The sequence below is a fragment of the Kwoniella dendrophila genome, chromosome 4 (genome assembly GCF_036810415.1).
Source record: "Kwoniella dendrophila CBS 6074 chromosome 4, complete sequence".
Classification (NCBI taxonomy): Eukaryota; Fungi; Basidiomycota; class Tremellomycetes; order Tremellales; family Cryptococcaceae; genus Kwoniella; species Kwoniella dendrophila.
Window position 1 is genome coordinate 1,320,583 of NC_089479.1, and position 20,817 is coordinate 1,341,399.

Consider the following 20,817-nt stretch of genomic DNA (forward strand, 5'->3'; position numbering starts at 1 on the left):
GGCGTAAAATCACCCATTCACCACGTTCGAGGGGTATCTATCTTAGTTAATCGTGAAACCAAGACAGAGATTTTCGATTCTTCACTTCTTGACGAAGTGAAGAGTATAACAAGATATGGCTTCAAGATCATCATTTTCACATTCAAGGAGACATTCAAAGAATACAAGTATAGCTATTTCAACTTCGTCGCAAATCAGATCAAGTTCACCTTCACCTGTTGCATCACCTTCATCACCTACCCCAGATGGATTATCTAGAAGATTATCTTGGAATAGATCACCTCAAGATAGCAATTTTAATCTAACAGTTCAGAACTCTTTACCTTCGGCAGGATTAAATTCACCTTCAAGAACAAATTTATTAGATCCAAATTCGAATACAACTACTAATCTTAGTCGTGGTGGATTACTTGAAGAAAGGGATATAGTATACGGATATTCAGGCTCAACTGAAACTGATTTATGGGGTGGTACACATCCATTAGAACCTCAAGAAAGTATAACAACACCTTTAGATGAAGAAATACCTTTATCACCACCTCCTGGCAATTTACCTTTCTCACATAAATACGAATCAAATACATCTTTAGACTCTTCACAATCAGATTTGGAATTACCTAATAGAGGAAATTCATTTCAAGAAGATAGAGAAAGATTAACGCCTTCATTATCATATGATAATAACCAAACTTCTTCATCTTTTACATCCAACAATAAAAAAAGAAGTCCGTTAAGTTCGAATTCAAGTCCTGGTAATAAAAGAAAACCATATGATGAAAAAGGTTTAGCAAGAACATCAACTTTAAGAAAAGTTAGTAAAACCATTAGATCAGCAAGTGTTAGAGTCGTAAATATAATGGGTGTTGATAGCAGTAAATCAAAAGATCAAGAGGCCGGAATAGAGAGATTAGGTAGTGAAGATGACGAAGATGATAAAGATAATGGTAAAAGAGAAAACATCGGTTTGGGTATAAGAAATTCAAACATAATACCAGATCCAATAAGACCAGATCCAAGACCACCAGAAATTGGTTTGAGGGGTAAAACTTTAGGTTTGTTCACTAAGAATAGTAAAATTAGAAAATCAATGGATAATTTAATGAAAAATCCGTAAGCATCTTTCCCCAATTTCCCCCATGATTATCCGCTATTTGGGCTGTTTGATCAATCAATAGGCTTTTGTATATACTGATTTGTATATTGTTTCGATCTTTTCGATTCGCAGATGGACCGAACCTATAATCCTCATACTTATCATTACCAATGTAGTCGTCCTAGCTATACAGTCAGCTCCAGCGCAGAATGAACCTAGAGAAGATGATGGCTACTTCCAGACTTGGGCAGACTATGTCTTACTTGCTTTATTTTGTATCTTCACGTAAGTACAGCTGGGAATCGTTTTCTTCTTTTTCTTGACAATTTCGTCCCTCATGTTCGCACACTAATCTACCTCTCTACTATAGACTCGAAATGTTCGCTCGTATCGTCGTAACTGGACTTCTGCTAGATCCCGATCGATCTGTCAAGGACTTCTTTTTCTCCCCGTCTGGTGTGATACCAACATTCCAGCGGCGTGTTGGCCGTGCACAAACCAATCTACAACGAAATTTATCCAAATCCAAAACTTCACATCGTGCAGCTTGGAGATACCATAATGACAACAACAACCATGTAACTGGAAGGCCCCGTGCAACAAATGGTATGGGTCAATCGATATCGATATCTAAGATGAAAGAGTCTAAACGGGTTATTCCTATATTACCCGAAGCACCATTTCAAAAAGCTGTTGCCAAACAGAAAAACTTAGCATTACAAGGTAGACCTTATTTGAGACATTCATGGCATAGAATAGATATGATTGCAGTAATAGCATATTGGATCACATTTTTTTTAGCTTTATCAGGACATGAAGCAACGGCCAATCGACATGTTTACATATTTAGAGCTTTATCGGTTTTGAGAGCAGGTAGATTGTTAGTCATAACAAGTGGTACAACAACTATATTACATTCATTGAAAAGAGCCGGACCAATGTTAGTCACTGTGGCATATTTTTTGATTTTCGCAGCTTGTATATTTTCAATCATTGGTGTTCAGTCTTTCAAAGGTTCTTTCAGAAGATTTTGCGTTTTGACAGATCCTAATAATTCAACAAACGAAGTTATTCTGGAACAACAATGTGGTGGTTATTTAGACCCTCAAACTCTACTGAATATACCTTATTTAAACTTAGACGGTACCCCAACAAGTATAAGTCCTAAAGGCTATATCTGTCCTTTAGGTCAAGTTTGCAAAGTGAGTTTGTTGATAAATACATCATAACACGTTTTTTTCGGTGAACAGCAAACTTATCTATGCTGTTATAGACAACCGACGATAACCCAAACAACGGTGCAAATGGGTTCGATAATATCTTCCAGTCGCTTGTCCAGGTCGTTATCGTCTGTTCAAGTGAGTCGGTAAAGCATCAATTGGCAATTCCAAAACACCTTGCGAGATACTGACTATATTTTCTCAGTCAACACGTGGGCACCCGTCATGTATCTTGCGATGGATTCTGATTTCTTCAGTTCATCATTTTATTTTCTTGCTGGAGTGATCGTCTTGAATTTCTGGCTGTTGAATTTGCTAGTTGCTGTGGTGGTCAATACTTTCTCGGATATTCGGGCTGAAACTAAACGAAGTGCTTTCGGAGGTGACGAGTAAGTTTGCGACTAACTGAGAGAATGGAAAAACTGGACAAACACTGATATGATGATGTAGGAATCTACTTGGGACAGATCCCCAATGGGCTGTTGAGAATAAACAACGGAAAATGCATAACAAGGTCCTCACTTTATATGGAAGAACCGAAATATTTTGGGTTTTGTTAGTATTAGCCAATATGATCACTCAGGGTATCAAAACGTCTGACTCGTCTGCTTCACTTCTCGAACTACTGAGTGAGTCCTTTGTGCTCCAATACTTCCACCTCGAACCCCTTCCATGAGGAATAACAATGCTGATTCTCTAAATCCACTACTGCAGAAAACCTGGACATAGCATTCACACTTGCTTTCGACGTTGAGATAATAATTCGCATCATTGGTCACTTCCCAGATTGGAGGTCATTCTTTTTGAGTGGTAGGAATTGCTTTGATCTATTTTTGGCTGTTGCATGTTCAGTCATTCAGATACCTGTAATCTCACGTGCAGGTATTTATCCCTGGTTGACCATTTTCCAACTTTTAAGATGGTATAGAGTTATTTTAGCCTTCCCAAGAATGAAACCACTTTTGGTAAGTTCATCAATATCAAGCATTACAAAGACACTCTCACTAACCACAATCTCAATTTAGAATACTTTCTTCGGTAGTTTTACTGGTTTATTGAATATGGTGACATTCCTGTTCTTAATGATCTTCCTTAGTACCTTGATGGTAAGTTAAGCGATAATAACAGTCACCACGAAAATCGGGAAGCTAAAATGATTTCGGAATGTTAGGCAGTACAATTATTTCGAGGAGATATCGAAGGCGATCCAATCGATTTCTCACAAACTTTCAATGCTTTCTTGGGAATGTATCAAATCTCCTCCTCCGAAAATTGGACGGATGTGCTTTACAATGTGGTGAGTCTCCGAGTCTGAAGAATGCACAAGTTGGCCCAAACGGAGGCTATACTTACTCCGGCTCATGATACAGATGGGTTCGGAAGGTCAATTTGATCAAAACGTCATTGGCGCTATATTCTTGTGTGGCTGGATGCTGTTCTCATTTTGTAAGTACTCTGCCGAATCTACTCACCCACACAATTCGAAATTAACCTCGGTTCTGTGCCAGTCATTCTTGTTCAACTGTTCATCGCGGTTATCAATGAGGTATGTTTCGATAATCTCTTGACTGTTCGTGTTGTACTGACGTGGCGATGACAGAACTTTGCTATAGCAGAAGAACAGAAACGGAAGCAGCAAGTTGAGGCATTCATAAGGCGAGCCGAACCACAATCAGCGCATATCAGTTGGATCGATCGACTCAACCCTTATCGGTTGATGTCTGCCCGACATAATGCTGTGAAAGTCGGAACTTTACCGCCTAATCTGGTTTTGCCACTAAAGCAGAACATAGGAGCTGATGTAGGAAGTGTACCTAATTCTGATGTGAGTTGCTCGCTTCTCACGATTGAACCGAAACGTAGCTAAAGTGTGCTTTTAGATGAGTGCTTGGGGTAATACTGCAGGCGCCAAAGGGGCAATGCGAAGATTGTTAGGTAGAGACAAGGAAGAATCCGCTATACCACTTCGAAATCTACGACGACATACCACTCCAAAATTCGAGGATTTGGATGACGACCTGGATGATGATCGAGGCTTGTGAGTGATCCTGTTCTCGCAAAGAAGATTCACGCTGATCTACTACCAGAACCGATCTTTTACCTCCCTTAAATGCTGGACCGTCGACTGATGAGCATATGGATGCACTGCGAGAACGTCGAAACCAACAAGCAGATTTCATTGCTGCTCATCCCAGTTTCGATCAATCTCTCTGGCTTTTCAGGCAAAGTAATCCAATTCGACGATTTTGTCAAGCCTGCGTACCACCAGCATACGGAGATCGTATTTTTGGAAGACCAGCACATCCTATACTTCAATTAGTAGTCAAAGTTATTGTATTCAGTGCAGTAGTCGCTAGTATAGTAGTAGCCGCAGTAGCCTCACCAGCTTACAGAAAGAATTATTATGCTCAACATGGTTATATCAGAGGTACTTGGTTTGACTTGACCGAAGTAGCATTAGGTGCGGTGTTTATTATAGAAGCTGGAATGAAGATCATAGCGGATGGTTTCATGTTTGCTCCAAATGCTTATTTATTGTCCTTGTGGAATGTTTTGGACTTCGTCATCCTAATCACGCTATTAGTCAATACGACAACATCACTTATCTTCATAGGTGGTCTAAGTAGGGTCACAAGATCCCTCAAAAGTTTCAGAGCATTGAGATTGATAACCCTATTCTCGAGATTACGGGATACCTTACATGCTGTACTCTTCGCTGGAGCCTTGAAGATTCTGGACGCTTCCATCTTGATGATATTGTACTTGATACCGTTTGCTGTCTGGGGGTGAGTATTTCTACCTATTACTCAGCTTACACATCTCAACCGTCACGCTGACAAAGCTGATAATCTCTTGAACCATGACTAGTGTGAATATCTTTTCTGGATTACTGTACTTTTGCAACGACGACGACGCTTCAGGTCGATCAACATGTGTTGGAGAATATTCAGCTTCTTCAATTGACGACTCAGTCACATATCTCGTACCAAGAGTATGGGCCAATCCAACTTTAGATGCCTCAAAATGGTCGTTCGATTCTTTCAGGGAATCTATCCTCATTCTTTTCGAATGTGTTTCTTTAGAGGGCTGGATAGATGTTATGGCTTCATTGATGAATATAGTTGGAAGAGATGAACAGCCATCAACCTTGGCATCTCAATGGAATGCTATATATATGTTGATTTTCAATCTCTTTGGTGGTGTAATTATTCTTACTCTTTTCGTTAGGTAAGTTGCTTATTTCTTTTCTGATCACTTTACTGGAAGGTTCTCTGACCAATCAATGTCATATTCTGTTTACACAGTATCATCATCCAGAATTTCAGTACCCGGTCTGGTAATGCTCTTCTCACTACTGAACAAAGGCAATGGGTGGATTTGTCAAAATTCATCAAAGCGCAAACACCTTCACAATTACCCAGAGGTCGACCTACTTTACCTTTTAGAGCTTGGTGTTATGATAGAGCGACTACAAAAGATGGGTTTTGGGCAGTCAGCTTCACTTGGATATACTATATACATATCCTTTTACTCATGTAAGCTAGCTTACATCTGTGCTTCCCTTGTGACATCAGCCGCTGACCTGAATATCACACCTTAGGATGCAAGATTTCTCCGAAAACATCTTGAGCGAGGTGCAAATAGACGTTATTTTCCTTTGCCTTACGGTCTTGTATGCCATTGACCTGCTCATCCGATTTTACGGTTTAGGATTTAGATCCTTCAAATCCAACGGATGGAATCTCTTCGACTTAGTAGTTATCACAGGAAGTTTCGCGACAACCATTCCAGCATTACAATCTGCTACTGCAGGTGAACCAGGAAATCAAGTAAATGTGCAATTACAAAAACTATTTTTGGTTTCTATCTCACTCAAATTGGTACAAAGAATCAGTTCTCTGAATCAACTTTTCAAGACTTCTGTGTGAGTTCTAACTTGTAGAATACGTACATCGAACATGACATATAACTGATTTGGGTTCATTGGCAAATACAGCGCAAGTTTACCAGCCATTGGGAATCTGTTCCTTCTTTGGGCAACAATCTTCATCTGGTTCGCTATCATGTATCTAGAAGTATTCGGCTTAACTAAAATGAGCAACAATGCTGGGACCAGATTTCAGAATTATTATTCCTTTGGTAATGCTTTGATCATGTTGGCATTCATGTCAACTGGGTGAGTTCTCTTCGTCTCCCCAAAAACTACGTTTCGCTGATCGTCACTGATATCAGGGAGGGTTGGAACGGATATATGCATGATTAGTAAGTTGATTATCTCAGACACCTCCACAAATCCTATGCTTACGCCTTATCCCAGTACCATATCATCGCCACGATGTACCGAGAACGATAATTTTCTCGAATCTGACTGCGGCAGTGCACCAGGAGCATATACTCTTTTCATTGGCTGGAATATCATTTCCATGTAAGCTGTTTACATGGTCAAATTTATAGGTGCGCTGGGACTAATATCTGAATAGGTATATCTTCTTGAATATGTTTACCGGTGTGGTGGTCGAATCATTCGCATATGTTTATCAGATGCCTGGAGGGTCCTCGTTGAACCGAGATGAAATGAGTGAGTATTTTGTTCCTGATCTGTAGAGGAAACCAATATTCATCTTTACCTCTTACCTTTTAGGGGCATTCAAGCGACTGTGGGCGGAATTTGATACACAACGAACTGGCTACATCAAGCGGAAAGAATTTGTCAAATTCTTCTCTGTAAGTGGTCAAGATCTTGTCTATCTAGATTGTTTTGGATGTATCACTAATGCTGGAACGTAGCGTCTCACCGGAGTATTTGAAGTTCGAACCTATCCTATCGAGCACAGTTTACCCAATATGATGCGAATTGCTATGCCAGATCCTATCGACAACGCTACTGGCAAATCGTTTGTTGCTTCTGGAGTGAAAAGAGCAGTGGATATCAGACGACTAGAGAATCAAATAGCACATATTGATTATCGACAAGTACGAGAAAGACGGCATCTTTTCGGACGACTATACAATGAAGCCAAGATATCCGAAGAAGATGGGAGAGGAATCAGTTTCACTTCGATGTTGATGATGTTGGCACATTACAAATTGATTGATGATGAAAAGGCTTTACAGTAAGTGTCCAGCTGCAGAAAACCCCAGAATTGCGAAATGGCTGATGCGTTGAACTGAAGGCTGGATGATCTACTGGTGCGACGAGCGAAAAATGAAAGAGTCACAGATCTTGTCAATTTGGATCGAGTAAGGGGTCTTTTGAGAACTATTTACTGGAGAAGAAGGTTTTTGGCTGGCAGAGATGACAGAAAGCGAACACTGAACGCTGAAGCTGAAGGTACGATTCTATACATCGTGGGATTTTGAGTTATAAGCTAATGTGACTAATATGTTAGGTATTCCTGCTATCGTATTGGAACCAATGCCAGCTACACCACCATTAGAAGAACCAGATCGAAATCCATTCCACGATGTTCCAAAAGAATCTCACAGAGACCCTTCTCCTTCACCACCTCAATCAAGAGTCTCGAGTCCAGTCCCATATGCCTCAACTGAAATTGGCTCTCACCCTCTGTCACCTGATATTTCTTATAACAACAATTCGATAAGTAGACAGTCACCTGCTTTATCAGTTCATAGTAATACCGGAGGCTTAAGTGGAAGTGGCGGTAGCATAGGTATCGGTAATAGACCATCAAGTCATCAATCGAGACCATCATTAGGTAGACAAACTTCCAATGGAAGTATGTTATCTTCTGAAGATGCTCATTATAGACGGTATGTCAAATCTGTACCTCCTGTTCAATCTATTTCGATCTTTGTCTGATTGTTTCATGAATATAGGGAGTCACCAAGCGAAGAGATCCCGACAGAAGATTACTTCGACACGATGGCTACTTCAGTATGGGGAGGTAAGTTCCCGATTAACGACATCATTCACTTATACAAAATGATGTGCTGACGGTGATTCTTCCCTAGATATGATGCGTGAAGCAGTGGACAAGGAGGAAACATAATAAGGAGATTGCAAGCAGGGACATTTAATGATATGACGATATTTAACGATTCTACATACATAGCTGTTTATGTATACAAGAGATATATTATGCAAAATGTTCCAGACATTTGGATTTTTAGGTACAACAATTTCGTATAATATTGTACAAATAATCTATCTATATATATCTAGTGACTTACAATCAAATGTATTACAGATACAATGACCGGTATTTCCAATTGCAAATCTCATCTAGATGTTTGTATCTTTAGTGGATTGACCATCTTCCTCGATCGAAGCTTCTTCAGATCCAACTTTCGTCCATCTATCAGGAACAGAAGGGAAATAGAACCTTTCCATAGCAGTCCTAAATCGTAATTTATCTGTTTTCATATCGGTCAATTATCAGTCAATTGTCCCCTTCGAATGTCTAGTTGCAGACACGATAGGTCGCAACTTACATTGTTTTGGTGTTACGATTGTAGGTTCACCTTTACCTGCACCACCCAAAAAGGCGGAATCTTTTACCCAAGATTCTAATTTTTTATCCCTACCAAAAAAAAAAAAGATCAAATTCAGATCAGTTGTCAGTATTGTATTCACTACAAAAACTTATAGGTAAGAATTCGGAAAATTTAACTTACCAAGTAAAAGTTCGAATATAATCAACGATCCCAACTACCAATTCATGTTTTTCAGAATCTACACCAACTACAAGGGAATAATCCATTACGTTTAAATTTGATAAAAACAAAGTATCATTGAATAAAGCAGTTCTTAGAATTTTCTTGGAATGTTCTTTCAAATATAGAGGATGTTTATAAACGATTTCCATTAAATTCTCATCTAATAAAACTTCATTGATTCTACCTGTAGGTTGAATTAATCTATTTCTTGTTGATCCTTTTAAATCATAAATTTTTGAAAATCTTCTTTCATAAAATAAATTTTCCATAACTAATACATTCATTCTCATATATCTACCTGTTATTGCATTTCTGTATCCAATCTTGAAAAATCCATATATTTTAGCTAATACTGTTGGTCTGGATCCTTGAAATGCTTTTCTTGTGTATTCAAAATATGCAGGAGCAAATTTGGTTAATGCATCCATTTCCAATCTTGATATTTCCTTAGCAATGAATCGATCATCTGTGACAGCGTTAAATGTTAGCTATTGTTCGCATACAGCGATCACAAAGTATACTCACCTTTGGTCTTGAGGAACGCCGATCCCGATTTACCACCTGATGCATCGAATTGAACGCATCGAGCGAGAGATTCAACAAAACTGTCTTCACATTGGCAAGCAGAACGCAATGCGGCAAACTGCTCAGCGAAAAAGATCCTACAGAAAATAGTAGAAGCGCCTGATTCGAAATCTATCGCATATTGAGATCAGCTTGATAGACTTATTTCACGGAATTCAGGACTGACCATATTTCAAGTGAGTACCTCCTTCTCTTCTGAGATCGCCATCGTTATCCATAGCTTCATCTATCGAGACGATATCCCATGTAGAAGCTCTATCATTTCCATGATGGTGTTCTTCGGGCATGAAAGCTTCAGTCCTACCGTTGGCAGTTCCGCTCTTGGACTGATTGGCTTCTGCTCGCATCTTATCTCTATATGTTTTTGAGCTAAGGGTGAAAGCGATGATACTGGTAGGTTCATTCTCACGTATGATTACTCTTGAATCAGCGAACAGATGTTCTGATGCAGACCTGATCGAACAAAGTAAAAATTAGATGAGCTGTCATTACTAACGCGACAAATCCGAACGGTCTTATGAAGACTTACAAAGGATATTCAAGAGGAGTGAAATCACCAGCTCTAAATGCCCATAAACCAGTCAAACTTTTCAATATACTTGATCTTTCTATACCACCACCTGATGAACTAAATTCACTTTCTGATAATTGTGACATTTGTGATATTGTAGGATGTTGATTTGGATTTTTTGTTGTTCCGTTTTCATCTGCTGTATTATCAGTTGATAATTGTGGTGTGACAGGATGACTAGGCAATGGTGCACTTGTTTCAAAACTTGGTAACTCTATTTGTAATCTATCTGTAAAAGACATTTCTGATCTTGTATCACTTAGAATTGATTGTGTAGCTAATGACACTCCTGAGCCTGAAATTGGAATTTCTTTTGTTTGATTATTATTCTCTTCTGGCTCCTGAGAAGGGGTAGCATCTGTAGTGTTTGAGGAAGGATCAGATGGAGACTTAACCTCAACGGGAATAGGTTCCAATGATTTAGAAGCTTTGATAGGTGAATTTTTTCTACTAGATTTGGCAGGAGATGATTTTCTACGCTGTTTAGGTTGACCATCTTCATCCACTCCAGCTTGTCCAGTTGATTCAGCACTATCATCACTTCCCAGTTCATCTTCTTCATTATCAGCTTCTGATGAATCAGTATCAAACTCATCTCGAAAAGCATCTCTTAAATTGTCGAAGACTTGTACTTTTGCTTTTGTTACTCCTACAGGTCTAGCTCTTTTACCTCGTACCATAGATATACGTTTTTGTCTTTCTCTTTCAGCCTCTCGAGATAACCTATCGAAATGTCTAGCTATAGAAGTCACTCGGGAAGTGTTGGCTAATGTTCTTCGGGCCGCAGTTCGAACAAGATTGGGTGAAGTTCCTCCAGAAGAAGGTTCTGCCGCTCGAGGTGATTTACCTTTACCGCTAATTCGAGGTTTTACTTCGACAGGAGGAAGGCCTACATTGAGGTGTTGGCCGGTAGTAAGATGGTTAGTTGAATGTTGCGGAGGTCTTTCTGGAGATACACGAGCAGACCGCGGGGATCGAGGAGATATTTTGCCAGTATATGAAAGAGTCCGGGACTTGAGTCCAGGTCGCAGATGATCGGATGAGGCCATAGCTGTTGATCTGTTTCGGCCATAAGACGATGGTATTCGAGAGGCATTTGTAGCGTAACTTCTATCTCCGTCTGAAAGAAGACCACTAGGTTTGTTGTTGACATCCCTATACCTGACAGGCGGTTGCTCGGTTCTACCCCTTCGCATACGTGGGCGGGCTTTAGGGCTATGATCACTGTCCGAAGCTTCTGGATGGGGGCTACGCCGGCCTTTTCGACGTATAGAGGCGGCGGATGTAGGACGCTCGGGTACTTCCATCGTATCATAGGGTTGCAGTTTGGTTACATCGTTGAATCGTTGTACGAGATCAGCGATACTACGAAGAAATTGGTCAGAACATTCGTTCGCATGTGTCACATACCATACTCACCTTGGTGCAGGTCGTGATCGGCGCGGTAAACGAGAGACGAATGGATGAGCATCACTATCTATACCGCTTGATTCGATCATTCTCATAGGACTTCGTTCGGGCGAGTCTCGTCTTATGGCAGATATAGTAGAATCACTGTCATACTCCCTTTCTCTGCCTGGAGTAGCTGGTTGTGAGAGAGGATTCGGTTCCTCTCGAATTACCCCGCCAATTGGAGTATTGGCGTTATCCGAATCGGCATTGAGGTCGAATGTCGCAGTTTCAACTGACAGGTTTCCGCTATCAGCATCGGTTGATGTTAGCCCAGGTGTAGCTGGTTCGCTAGGTAATGGAGTTGAATCGGTGGAGACATCTTTCGATTCTTTCTCATCTGCTTCTGACACAGTCAGGCTAGCTACATTTCGATCGAGGGAATTGAAGACATCTTGATTGGCGAAAAGACGCTTGAGATGAGTTGCAGTCACTGGAAACGATCAATCAGTCGATCATCTTTCTTTTCACAAGTCCGAGAACAACTTCGAATAGACTCACTTCGTCTGAGATCTTTTTCAGAAGGCATGAAAGTTTTCTCAACTTCCGCGAAATCGGCACTGAAGAAAATGTTAGGTTTGAATCACCGCAAACAAGCTGAACCACTCACTCCCACTGGACTACCTTGTCTTGTAATGTTCTGAGTACCGTATTCAAAGCCAAGACATCGGTCAACGGTGTAAGCTTGTAGGTTCTGTTCAGAAGGTTTACCATTTCTTCTCGATCTGCTACAGCTCGTGAAAGCATGGCTTCTAAAGCTGTCTTGAGAGATCCAATCTATTCAAATCTCGGATCAGTCGAGGAACCTCATGGTATACGGGAGAAAAGCGATTTGGAAAGGCTGAGCGCAAACTCACTTTTTCAGGTTGACATATTTCCGTATCAAAACTTCTTAATCTAAACAAGACTGAATCGAAGAAGGCTGTATTTTTATGGAGAGCAGATTCGTATTCTTGATTTTTGAGAATTACTTTAGTTTCAGATGTGATTTGTAATTTGATCGAAGGTCTTATTGGTTCAAAGATATCTACCGGCTCATTATGGATTCTGATAGCTAAATTTCTAAAAGCAAAATATCTAATTTGATCTTTGAATGCATCATGGGGACAATTGAAACCAGACTTTGTTTCATTGGGTGGATAAAAGAAATGTTCTAGATATGTCCCCCAAGATGATTTCCACGTTTCTTCTCTTAATATTGTTGTAGGTGAAGGTGCTGTGCATAATCTACAATATGACCATGTTATAATTTGCTCTTCGTGTCCAGGTGATGGACATGAAAATTGATCCATAGCAATTTGTAATCTTCGATCACCGTGAACTAACAAATGGAAATGGAATAACATCAATCTTTCACATGTTTTAACATTACATCTTTGTACTGCATTATTGGCTAATTCTTCCAGGAATTGTCCCACTGTTTGATCCCCAGGTTGATAAAAATTGATAGTTTGCAAAGCAGGTTCGATACATGGTTTATCAGTTCCTTCACATCCCAAGGAATACAAGTAAACGATACCCTGGTAGTCTTCAGCTCTCAAAGGCTCTGTAAATTTGCGGGTGTACCATTGCCAAAGCTTTAATTGTTCGGAATGATCATGTTCGATCTGCGATAACGCACTTTCACGAGAAACTTCCTCAGGTTTACGTAGAACTCTATACGGATCGCGAGTGGATTCCTTGTTTGGACCAGTTGTGACAGGAAGAGCACTCATAGCTGTACTACTGGGAACTTCGGTTGCGGTGATTTCCGGAGTATCGACTACAGTTGAGGATATTGAGTTGGAGGAAGAATCAGATTCCGCAATAGGACCCATGACTTTTGCCGGTTCACTTCTTTTAGTTTCTTCCTGTAAAATTTGAGCGGCTTCTTCATCATCAATACTCTGTCGAAGATTTGCAAGAGCCCGATCTAGCTCTGCCATTTTGGCAAGTGTAGTTGGAGGTGGGAATCTAACGGCCGCGGAAGCTGAAAGAGCAGTTGTGAGATAGGGTTGCAGGGTTTGAGCGATTTGTTTGGTTGTCTGAGCTGCTTCTCGACGCTCTATCTGCTTTTCATCTTCTTGATCATCCCTTGGTCTGAGTGTCAAAGGCTCATCCGATTCGATGTCGTGATCGATTTGAGTGATAGTTGTGTCTGTTACAGACTTTTCATGAGAGATAGGTTCTTTCTCTTCGAGTACTTCCAACAATTCTTGATATTCAATAGACAAAGGTGGTCGAGGAGGAAATATGTTATTTTCATCATTATACAAGATGATTTCGTTCTTGAGGTGGTAAACTACCAAAGCCATGAAATCTGTAATCACCTTGACCTTTCTTAACGTAGCTAAATCCCCTCCACGCAAAATGATCGTACATCCATATTCTCTATGACCGCCTTCGAACCTCATCAAAGTCTTCCTTCTTCCTGGTATTAGTTCATGTTCGAATGACTGAATCCTAAATTCACCACAGCGTCCTAATCTTGGTTCTAGAGCCAAACGATCCATTGAAGCCACTACATCAGCTTGAGTACATCTTGCGACTTGATGAATAGCGGACACTTTAACACTTCTAGCAACTGCGATATTGGCCTCTAGAAGGTATTCAAGAGCAATTCTTGAGGCTGATGGTTGGACAAGAACGATGTGAGGTCTGACATCGATGATTCGTTTCGTCAATAGTCGAAGGTAGTCTTTTTCTTGAGCCAAAATAGGATCTAAAGACATAAACTGGTTTTCAACTCTATGATAATCTAAAGGAAAAGTAACAACCATGATACGAGGATTGACCAGTCGACGAGGCATAGCTTTGTGGGCTACGTTCTTGCTAATAACAATACCATCCACATATTCTGAATCACTGATCTTTCCTCCAGGAACCTTTTTAATCTTCACGTAAGCTCGAACATCGATATCATCACCAGCGCGAACATTCGGTTGAAGATTGGTAGATACTTTTAACAAGAGATTACTCAGTGTACGTTGCCACTGATGCGGATGAGGCAATCCGGCTCGAGCTATAGCTTGTTGAAGCATAACATGGAAGTGGTTCAAACTAGCACCAGAAAGAAGTTCGGGTCGATGACTATACAACAAGGATATCAGCTGGTATATTGTTATGGAATACACTTGTATTACTTACGCAAATGAATGCGAACGAGCTCTCCACAATCCTTCCGATTTTTCGGAATCTAACAGTGCCGTTAAACCACCTTGACTTGCTCTTGAGCTTAATCTCGTGCGTAATCCAATTAACGGTAAGTTGGAGTCCATTCTTGTAAGAGGTACCCTAAGATCCAAACCACCGTCTGTTGACATCGTATCAGTTCTTGGGAACTCCACTCTGGGTGGAACAGATAAACCTTGTTGACTCGCATTCATCCTTTTAGCTGGTTCGCCTCTGCTTTGCAAACCACTCGCTGAATTTTCTGGACTACTTGGTCCTGATTGTTGAGTTTCTGGTTCAGGTGACATATCATCTTCTTGTATATGATCACTTTTCTGTTCATCTTCCATAGGTCTTCTGAAGGGAGCAGCAGTTTGAGGTCTACTGGTAGCCCACGTATGTGCATCTTCAGAATCGGACAATTGAGAACCGTCACCTATTTCAATAGGAGTGTATGGTGTATCCAATCCACTTTCAACTTCCCATCTAGTAGGTACTGAACTTTCATCAATAGCCGTTAAAGACTCATTTGGGTGACTAGTGAACAGTTGACTTGCAGCAAAAGGCGATTTAGCATATGGAACTTCTGGTGATATTGCTGCATCTAAAAAGGCTCGATCCGATATACTGGGGAATCGATGAACAGATGTAGAGACAGAATTGATCGACCTTCGATCGTCCTCATCATCGTCTCTGTATTCTTCCATGATCTTTAAGCAAAGGTTACACACCCTTACAGCACCGTCTTGACCGAATCTCCTTGCTCCTATGATATTTGAAGCGCAACGAGAACAAAAGATTTGACCGCATATTCGGCAATGGTGTTTTCTTCGCCAAGCGGTGAATATCTATAATTAAAGTCAACATTGTCTATCCACATAAACAAGAGATAAATGAGTCGCCCCTCGCTCTTCCCTCCTCGTTTTTCCTCTCTTTCTTTCTTTGGGTAGTCGCGCAGAAGTCATCGACTCACAGATTTACAATCATAACATTCCTTACAAGATTCATCAGCCATCCAATAATGTTTTGATAAACCTTCACCTCTAATTCTTCTTATAATCTTTGAAACTGAGTTTTGCTTTTTGACAAAACCACCAAATCCCCCACCACCGCCAATTTGATTACCAAAATTTAAACTTTTTATCGATTTTGTGTCATCTTGATTTAAAGGAAATCCAGGAACATAATTTCCAAGATTGTAATTATAATTATTTGATAACTCTGCATTTGCATTCAACATTGTTGAAATTGAAATTGAACTTGGTGAATCAGGTAAAGTTACGATGGAGCTTCTTCTAATTCTGAAGTTTTGTGAATGCGAATTTGAATGTGCATGATGATGTAATGGTGTTATAGATCTTGATGAGGAGGCATGGACGGGTCCAGTATAGTTGTTGTTATTTGAAGATGAAGGTATATTGTTGAAATGTGCTTTATGTCTATTACCCGGTCCATGTGGAAATGGTGTTGAACCTTCAGGTGTTTGAGGTCTCTTCGAGACTTGGTTCAAATTTGTATTACTGGCACTTGCTTGTATAGTTGTAGTCACACTTGTTACTGGTGATATCGTCACTTGAGCAGGTGCCGCTAAAGAAGGCTTCCACTGTCTTTCATTCGGAGCGTGCATTAATCTTCTTATAGGTAGATTTGCATTAGAAGTTGAAACTGAATGTGAGAATGATAATATTGACGGAGACTGTATTGAAGATGTAGCACTGCCAACTGAATTGACAGTACTCAAAGGCGGTCTGAGAGACTGTGATTGTTTTGCTGGTAATTTCCTAGGTGAAGTGTTTGTAACTATTGGTCGAGATGATTCAGATATAGTAGTTATAGGTTGAATAGAAGGTATATTTGATGGTCCAGATGATCTCCTTCTGTTATGTAATTGACCAATACCACCACTATTACTACTACTACCTTCATCATGAGATATTGGATGTTGCGTTTGATACTGTGATGGATAATGTGAAGAATTAGGTTGAGCTCGCGAAGAAGCGGCTAAAGCAGCTTGATGTGCACCTCTTTTTACTGCTTCTGCTATAGCTTGAGCTTCAGTTTGATTTGGTTTGGTCTTGTTTTCATTCTGTACTAAGCCTGAAGCTACTCTATCACTTTCTAATATTGCATTTTCTCTATGCTGCGTATCGATCGATCGTTTATCAGAACCTCGATTATTTCCAGTTCCTACCGAGGCGCTATTTCCTCCTCCCAATGTGGTATTGGATGCATTGGTAAAAGTTTGTTTTACTTTTGAGAATAACGCAGGGAATATACCCTGTTCAGGTTCATCTTCAAATGGATTTGGAAATGTTGTGAGTGTAATTGCTGCTGAAGGTGAGGCTTTGTCACCTGCATTAGCGTGTGTTGAAGAAGGTGCAGCTGAATTGGAATCAATCTGTAAAGAAGATGCCATGGTGGGTAAGAGAGTTATTCCTTCCTTCATCTCCTTCCTTCTTCAGCTTTATATTTGCTATATCTTTACGGTCATTCTAGCGATCACTTGATTCAGATCTTTGACTTGGCCTAGATAGAAGTATTTAGTGAAAAAGAGCTGTATTCATCAACATATATAATCTTAACACTGCTCAACGCGTTAGAATCATCATCTTTGATCTTTGCCTTGACGTTATCAACGTAACTAACAAATAAAGCGGCGATCTCCGGTTCAATCCGTCGCTACTGTCGTAATTTATTTGCTGTTTTGAAAGTGATAAGTGATAAGTGATAGTCAAATTCCACCTAACTTTTCTGAGAACGAGCATATCTTTCCGACTTGGAAAAAGCGATATCAAGTCAACAGACTAGAATCAAAGGTACGAGTTTTGTACCCACAACAGGATCGACTCCTAGGTGTATCCCTCGACGCAAAGAGATACGACATTTTCTCGGGGAGTAGATGCCTGTCAAACGCCTCTGATCAAGCCATATACTTGGAGATCAAAATGTCGGATTCACCATTAAATCTACCTTTAAGACCATGTTCAACAAGTTTACAATCACATTTGGCAGCTTTAGATTTATTGTCGTTGCAGATTGAATCACTCATCAATAAGAATAGACATGATTGTAGAATACCATTAAATTCAAAAGCAAGTATAAAAGGTGAAATTATACATACAAACGATATTAAAGTTAATATTGGTGTAGGATATTATGCTGATATGACTTGCAAAGAAGCTTCGGAGTATATAAAGAGGAGAAAAGAATTGTTATTGCTAGATCATGCTAGATTAATTGAGGGTAAATCGAAGCTTAATAGTCCAGAAGAAAATATCGCAGGTGGTAGTAAACCTTACAAGAACAATGATCAACCGAAAATTGGATTTCACCCTATATTCTACAGCTTACCTGATAATATTGCTAGCTCATCGGCTTTGCCAGAAAACGCAAAGCCATCAGACAGTCAATCGAGCAAAGAAACACCTTCCAGAGCAGCAGCAGGAAACTCACCGGAAAAGGAAGCATACGTTGCAGAAGAGAATCAGGCTAAGCCACCGACGAAAGCTATAAACCCTCCTCAGCCGAAATCACCTCCTAACAAAGCCTCTTTGGTAGAATTACTTGATGATGAGGGAGATTCGGAAGGGGAGAAAGTGGACGACGGTCGTGGTGATGATACGGTATGCCTTGAAAATACACTTTTACTACAATTTGGAGATTGCTTTGCTAACCTTTATAATCTTGCTCAGACACTGAATGAAGAGGGTTTACCGATACATGAAATTCGCGAAACGCTATCTGGAGAAACTATTGGTGCACCACCTCCTCCTTCCACAACGATTGACTCGAAATCTTCTACCGAGCAAAAAGAAGAGGACTATTTCTCTGCAGAAGCTGTAGAACGTAGAGCGGCATTAAGGAGAAAATTATTTAATGAGGATTCATCTGACGACGAGGAGGAGACCCAACTAGAAGAAATTCAACCTAAAGAGGAATCTGAACCCATCAAAGCTAAAAGGGGAATAATACGCCCATCTTCAGCATCTTCTTCATCTTCTAATTCGAAAGAATTAAACAAACCTACCGTCTCTTCTCCATTAAGTCAATCACATTCGCCTTCGCCCTCGAATGAGACTGACACTGATTTACCTCCAAACCCACCGATGAGAGAAAGAAGACCTTCATCAAGTTTACCAGCCCCTTCAAAATCCATATTAAAACCACACAAACCACCATTAAAGAAAAAATCAGTTTCTTTTGATCCTTCTTTACCTTCACCACCACAATCACCTGTACCAGATCCGCATTCCTATTCTCAACTGGGTAGATTTGGTTACCCATTACCTTTAGCTACAGATGACGATGATGAGAATAATGAATATTCAGTTAAACCTGTACCTGTGATACCTACTCCACAACCTGGAAAAAAGAAACAACAGCAAGCGACGGATTCTGGATTTGCAGGTTTCAAGAAAGGTTTCTTAGGTAGATCATCATCCAATAAATCCCCTTCGCCTTTGGGAAGTCAATCATTAACAACAAAATCTACCGTACAGGAGAAAGAAAGACCCAAATTAACAGCTGTAAAAGATGTTGTATCTGAAAAACCCATACCCACAGCCACACCGTCATCTACGAAACCCACTCAAAACGTATCTACTCCAGATATACCTCAAGCTAAACCTAAAAAGCAAAGTTTATTCTCCCAGAGATTATCGAAACCTGAAATTGATGCTTCTGCACCTTTCATTCAAACTACCACTGCTTCAACGTCATCGTCATCAAGTAATATACCTAATTTACCGAAAGTTTCAGAAAGTAAAGGTACAAATACAATCAAGTCTGGTGTTATCGAGAAACCGCCAAAGCCTTCTTCTGTCACACCACCAAACAATCTAGAAATCATCGAGAGGCCTCCTACGAAAGTTGCTCAAAAGGGTCTGATCGATACTAGTATGGGTAGAACGAAATATGCTTTAGAGGAAGACAATCATACTGATGTTAAAGAAGATTATGAGGATGAGGATGAAGATGAAGATGAAGATGAATTTAGTGAATATTCAACTGGAGAAGAAGATGAATATGATTTAGATGAAGCATTATTAGCTAGAGAAGTAGCATTAGAGTATCATAAAAGACAAGCTTATAAACCATTAAATCGTGATCCAAATGATCCAGCTTATGATCATGAAGATCAAGAAGATGATGAGGATGGTGGTGGTGGAGGAGTGATGCTGGGATTACCTAGAATATCAGATTTGAATGGAAATGGGAATGATGAAGAAGAAATAGAAGGATTTAGACAAAGTGGTAGACCAATGATAATCAATCCAAAACCAGAAGATTTAAGAAGATTTATTAGAGTAGGTAAATTAGAAAATGGTAATCTAGTTTTAGCACCAGGTGAAGAATCTTTAGAAACTGATTCTGAAAATGAATTAGATTATAATGATAATGATAATGATGATGATGAAAATAATGATGAAGAGAAAAAACAAAAAGTTATTAATAAAAAAGAAAGGAAAGAAAATAGAGAATTAATTAAAAGGAAATTAATGGGATTAGAAATTCCAATTCAAGATTTAATAGCTAAAGAAAGAGAAGAAAATAAAAATAAAAAAATTGAAAAAGGTAAAGCTAAACAAAATCAAGATTGGAAAAATTCTTTACCACCTAGTTTGTCAACTGATACCAACATGGATAATCAAGAAAATCATCGTCAAGAAGAAGAACAATTATCGAAGAATAATTCGAATTCAATTAATGCAAGTTCGAAACCACCTATAATTCCTTTAGTACCAGAATCACCCATTGAACATACAGCTTTTTCCAAAGCGTCAATACCTAATACATCAGCTCCTCTAACAACTTCTGCCATATCATCTTTCACTCCACATACGCCTTTACCTGTACCCGTACCAAGACCGACAGAATCAGCCAATCAATCAGTATCCGATACTCCACAAAAGCCAAAAAAGGTATCGCGTTTCAAAGCTGCTCGAATGGCAGCTAACTAGTCCTTTGCACCATAATTCAATAAATGCGATATTTGTATGTTGTACCTTCTCAAACGAGTTCTCAGTAGATTTCAGTATGCTCCTATATGCGCATTTTATATATTATCTATG

At 39.7% G+C, this 20,817-nt stretch overlaps 3 protein-coding genes across 3 annotated transcripts; 2 read left to right on the forward strand and 1 right to left on the reverse strand.

Annotated features, from left to right (window-relative positions):
* Positions 1-115: 115 nt before the first annotated feature.
* Positions 116-8,324, forward strand: L201_003608 (uncharacterized protein; the record flags this gene model as incomplete). Its single annotated transcript, XM_066219361.1, has 27 exons — positions 116-1,110; positions 1,226-1,378; positions 1,464-2,295; positions 2,367-2,451; positions 2,519-2,702; positions 2,764-2,942; positions 3,028-3,278; positions 3,339-3,419; positions 3,485-3,610; positions 3,684-3,759; positions 3,822-3,859; positions 3,914-4,138; positions 4,194-4,351; positions 4,401-5,099; positions 5,182-5,541; positions 5,619-5,849; positions 5,915-6,238; positions 6,311-6,490; positions 6,547-6,576; positions 6,632-6,739; positions 6,795-6,892; positions 6,956-7,038; positions 7,102-7,427; positions 7,488-7,645; positions 7,704-8,085; positions 8,152-8,219; positions 8,287-8,324. 27 exons carry the CDS (start codon positions 116-118, stop codon positions 8,322-8,324), a joined length of 6,468 nt encoding a protein of 2,155 aa, XP_066075458.1.
* A 233-nt stretch (positions 8,325-8,557) lies between these two features.
* Positions 8,558-17,162, reverse strand: L201_003609 (uncharacterized protein; the record flags this gene model as incomplete). Its single annotated transcript, XM_066219362.1, has 12 exons — positions 8,558-8,688; positions 8,767-8,855; positions 8,950-9,457; positions 9,517-9,687; positions 9,743-10,029; positions 10,106-11,512; positions 11,567-12,029; positions 12,098-12,156; positions 12,207-12,373; positions 12,454-14,665; positions 14,723-15,594; positions 15,720-17,162. The coding sequence occupies 12 exons, from the start codon at positions 17,160-17,162 to the stop codon at positions 8,558-8,560; spliced, it is 7,809 nt and encodes a 2,602-aa protein (XP_066075459.1).
* A 529-nt stretch (positions 17,163-17,691) lies between these two features.
* Positions 17,692-20,706, forward strand: L201_003610 (uncharacterized protein; the record flags this gene model as incomplete). The annotated part of the gene is made up of 2 exons (XM_066219363.1): positions 17,692-18,369; positions 18,439-20,706. 2 exons carry the CDS (start codon positions 17,692-17,694, stop codon positions 20,704-20,706), a joined length of 2,946 nt encoding a protein of 981 aa, XP_066075460.1.
* Between the last annotated feature and the right edge of the window lie 111 nt (positions 20,707-20,817).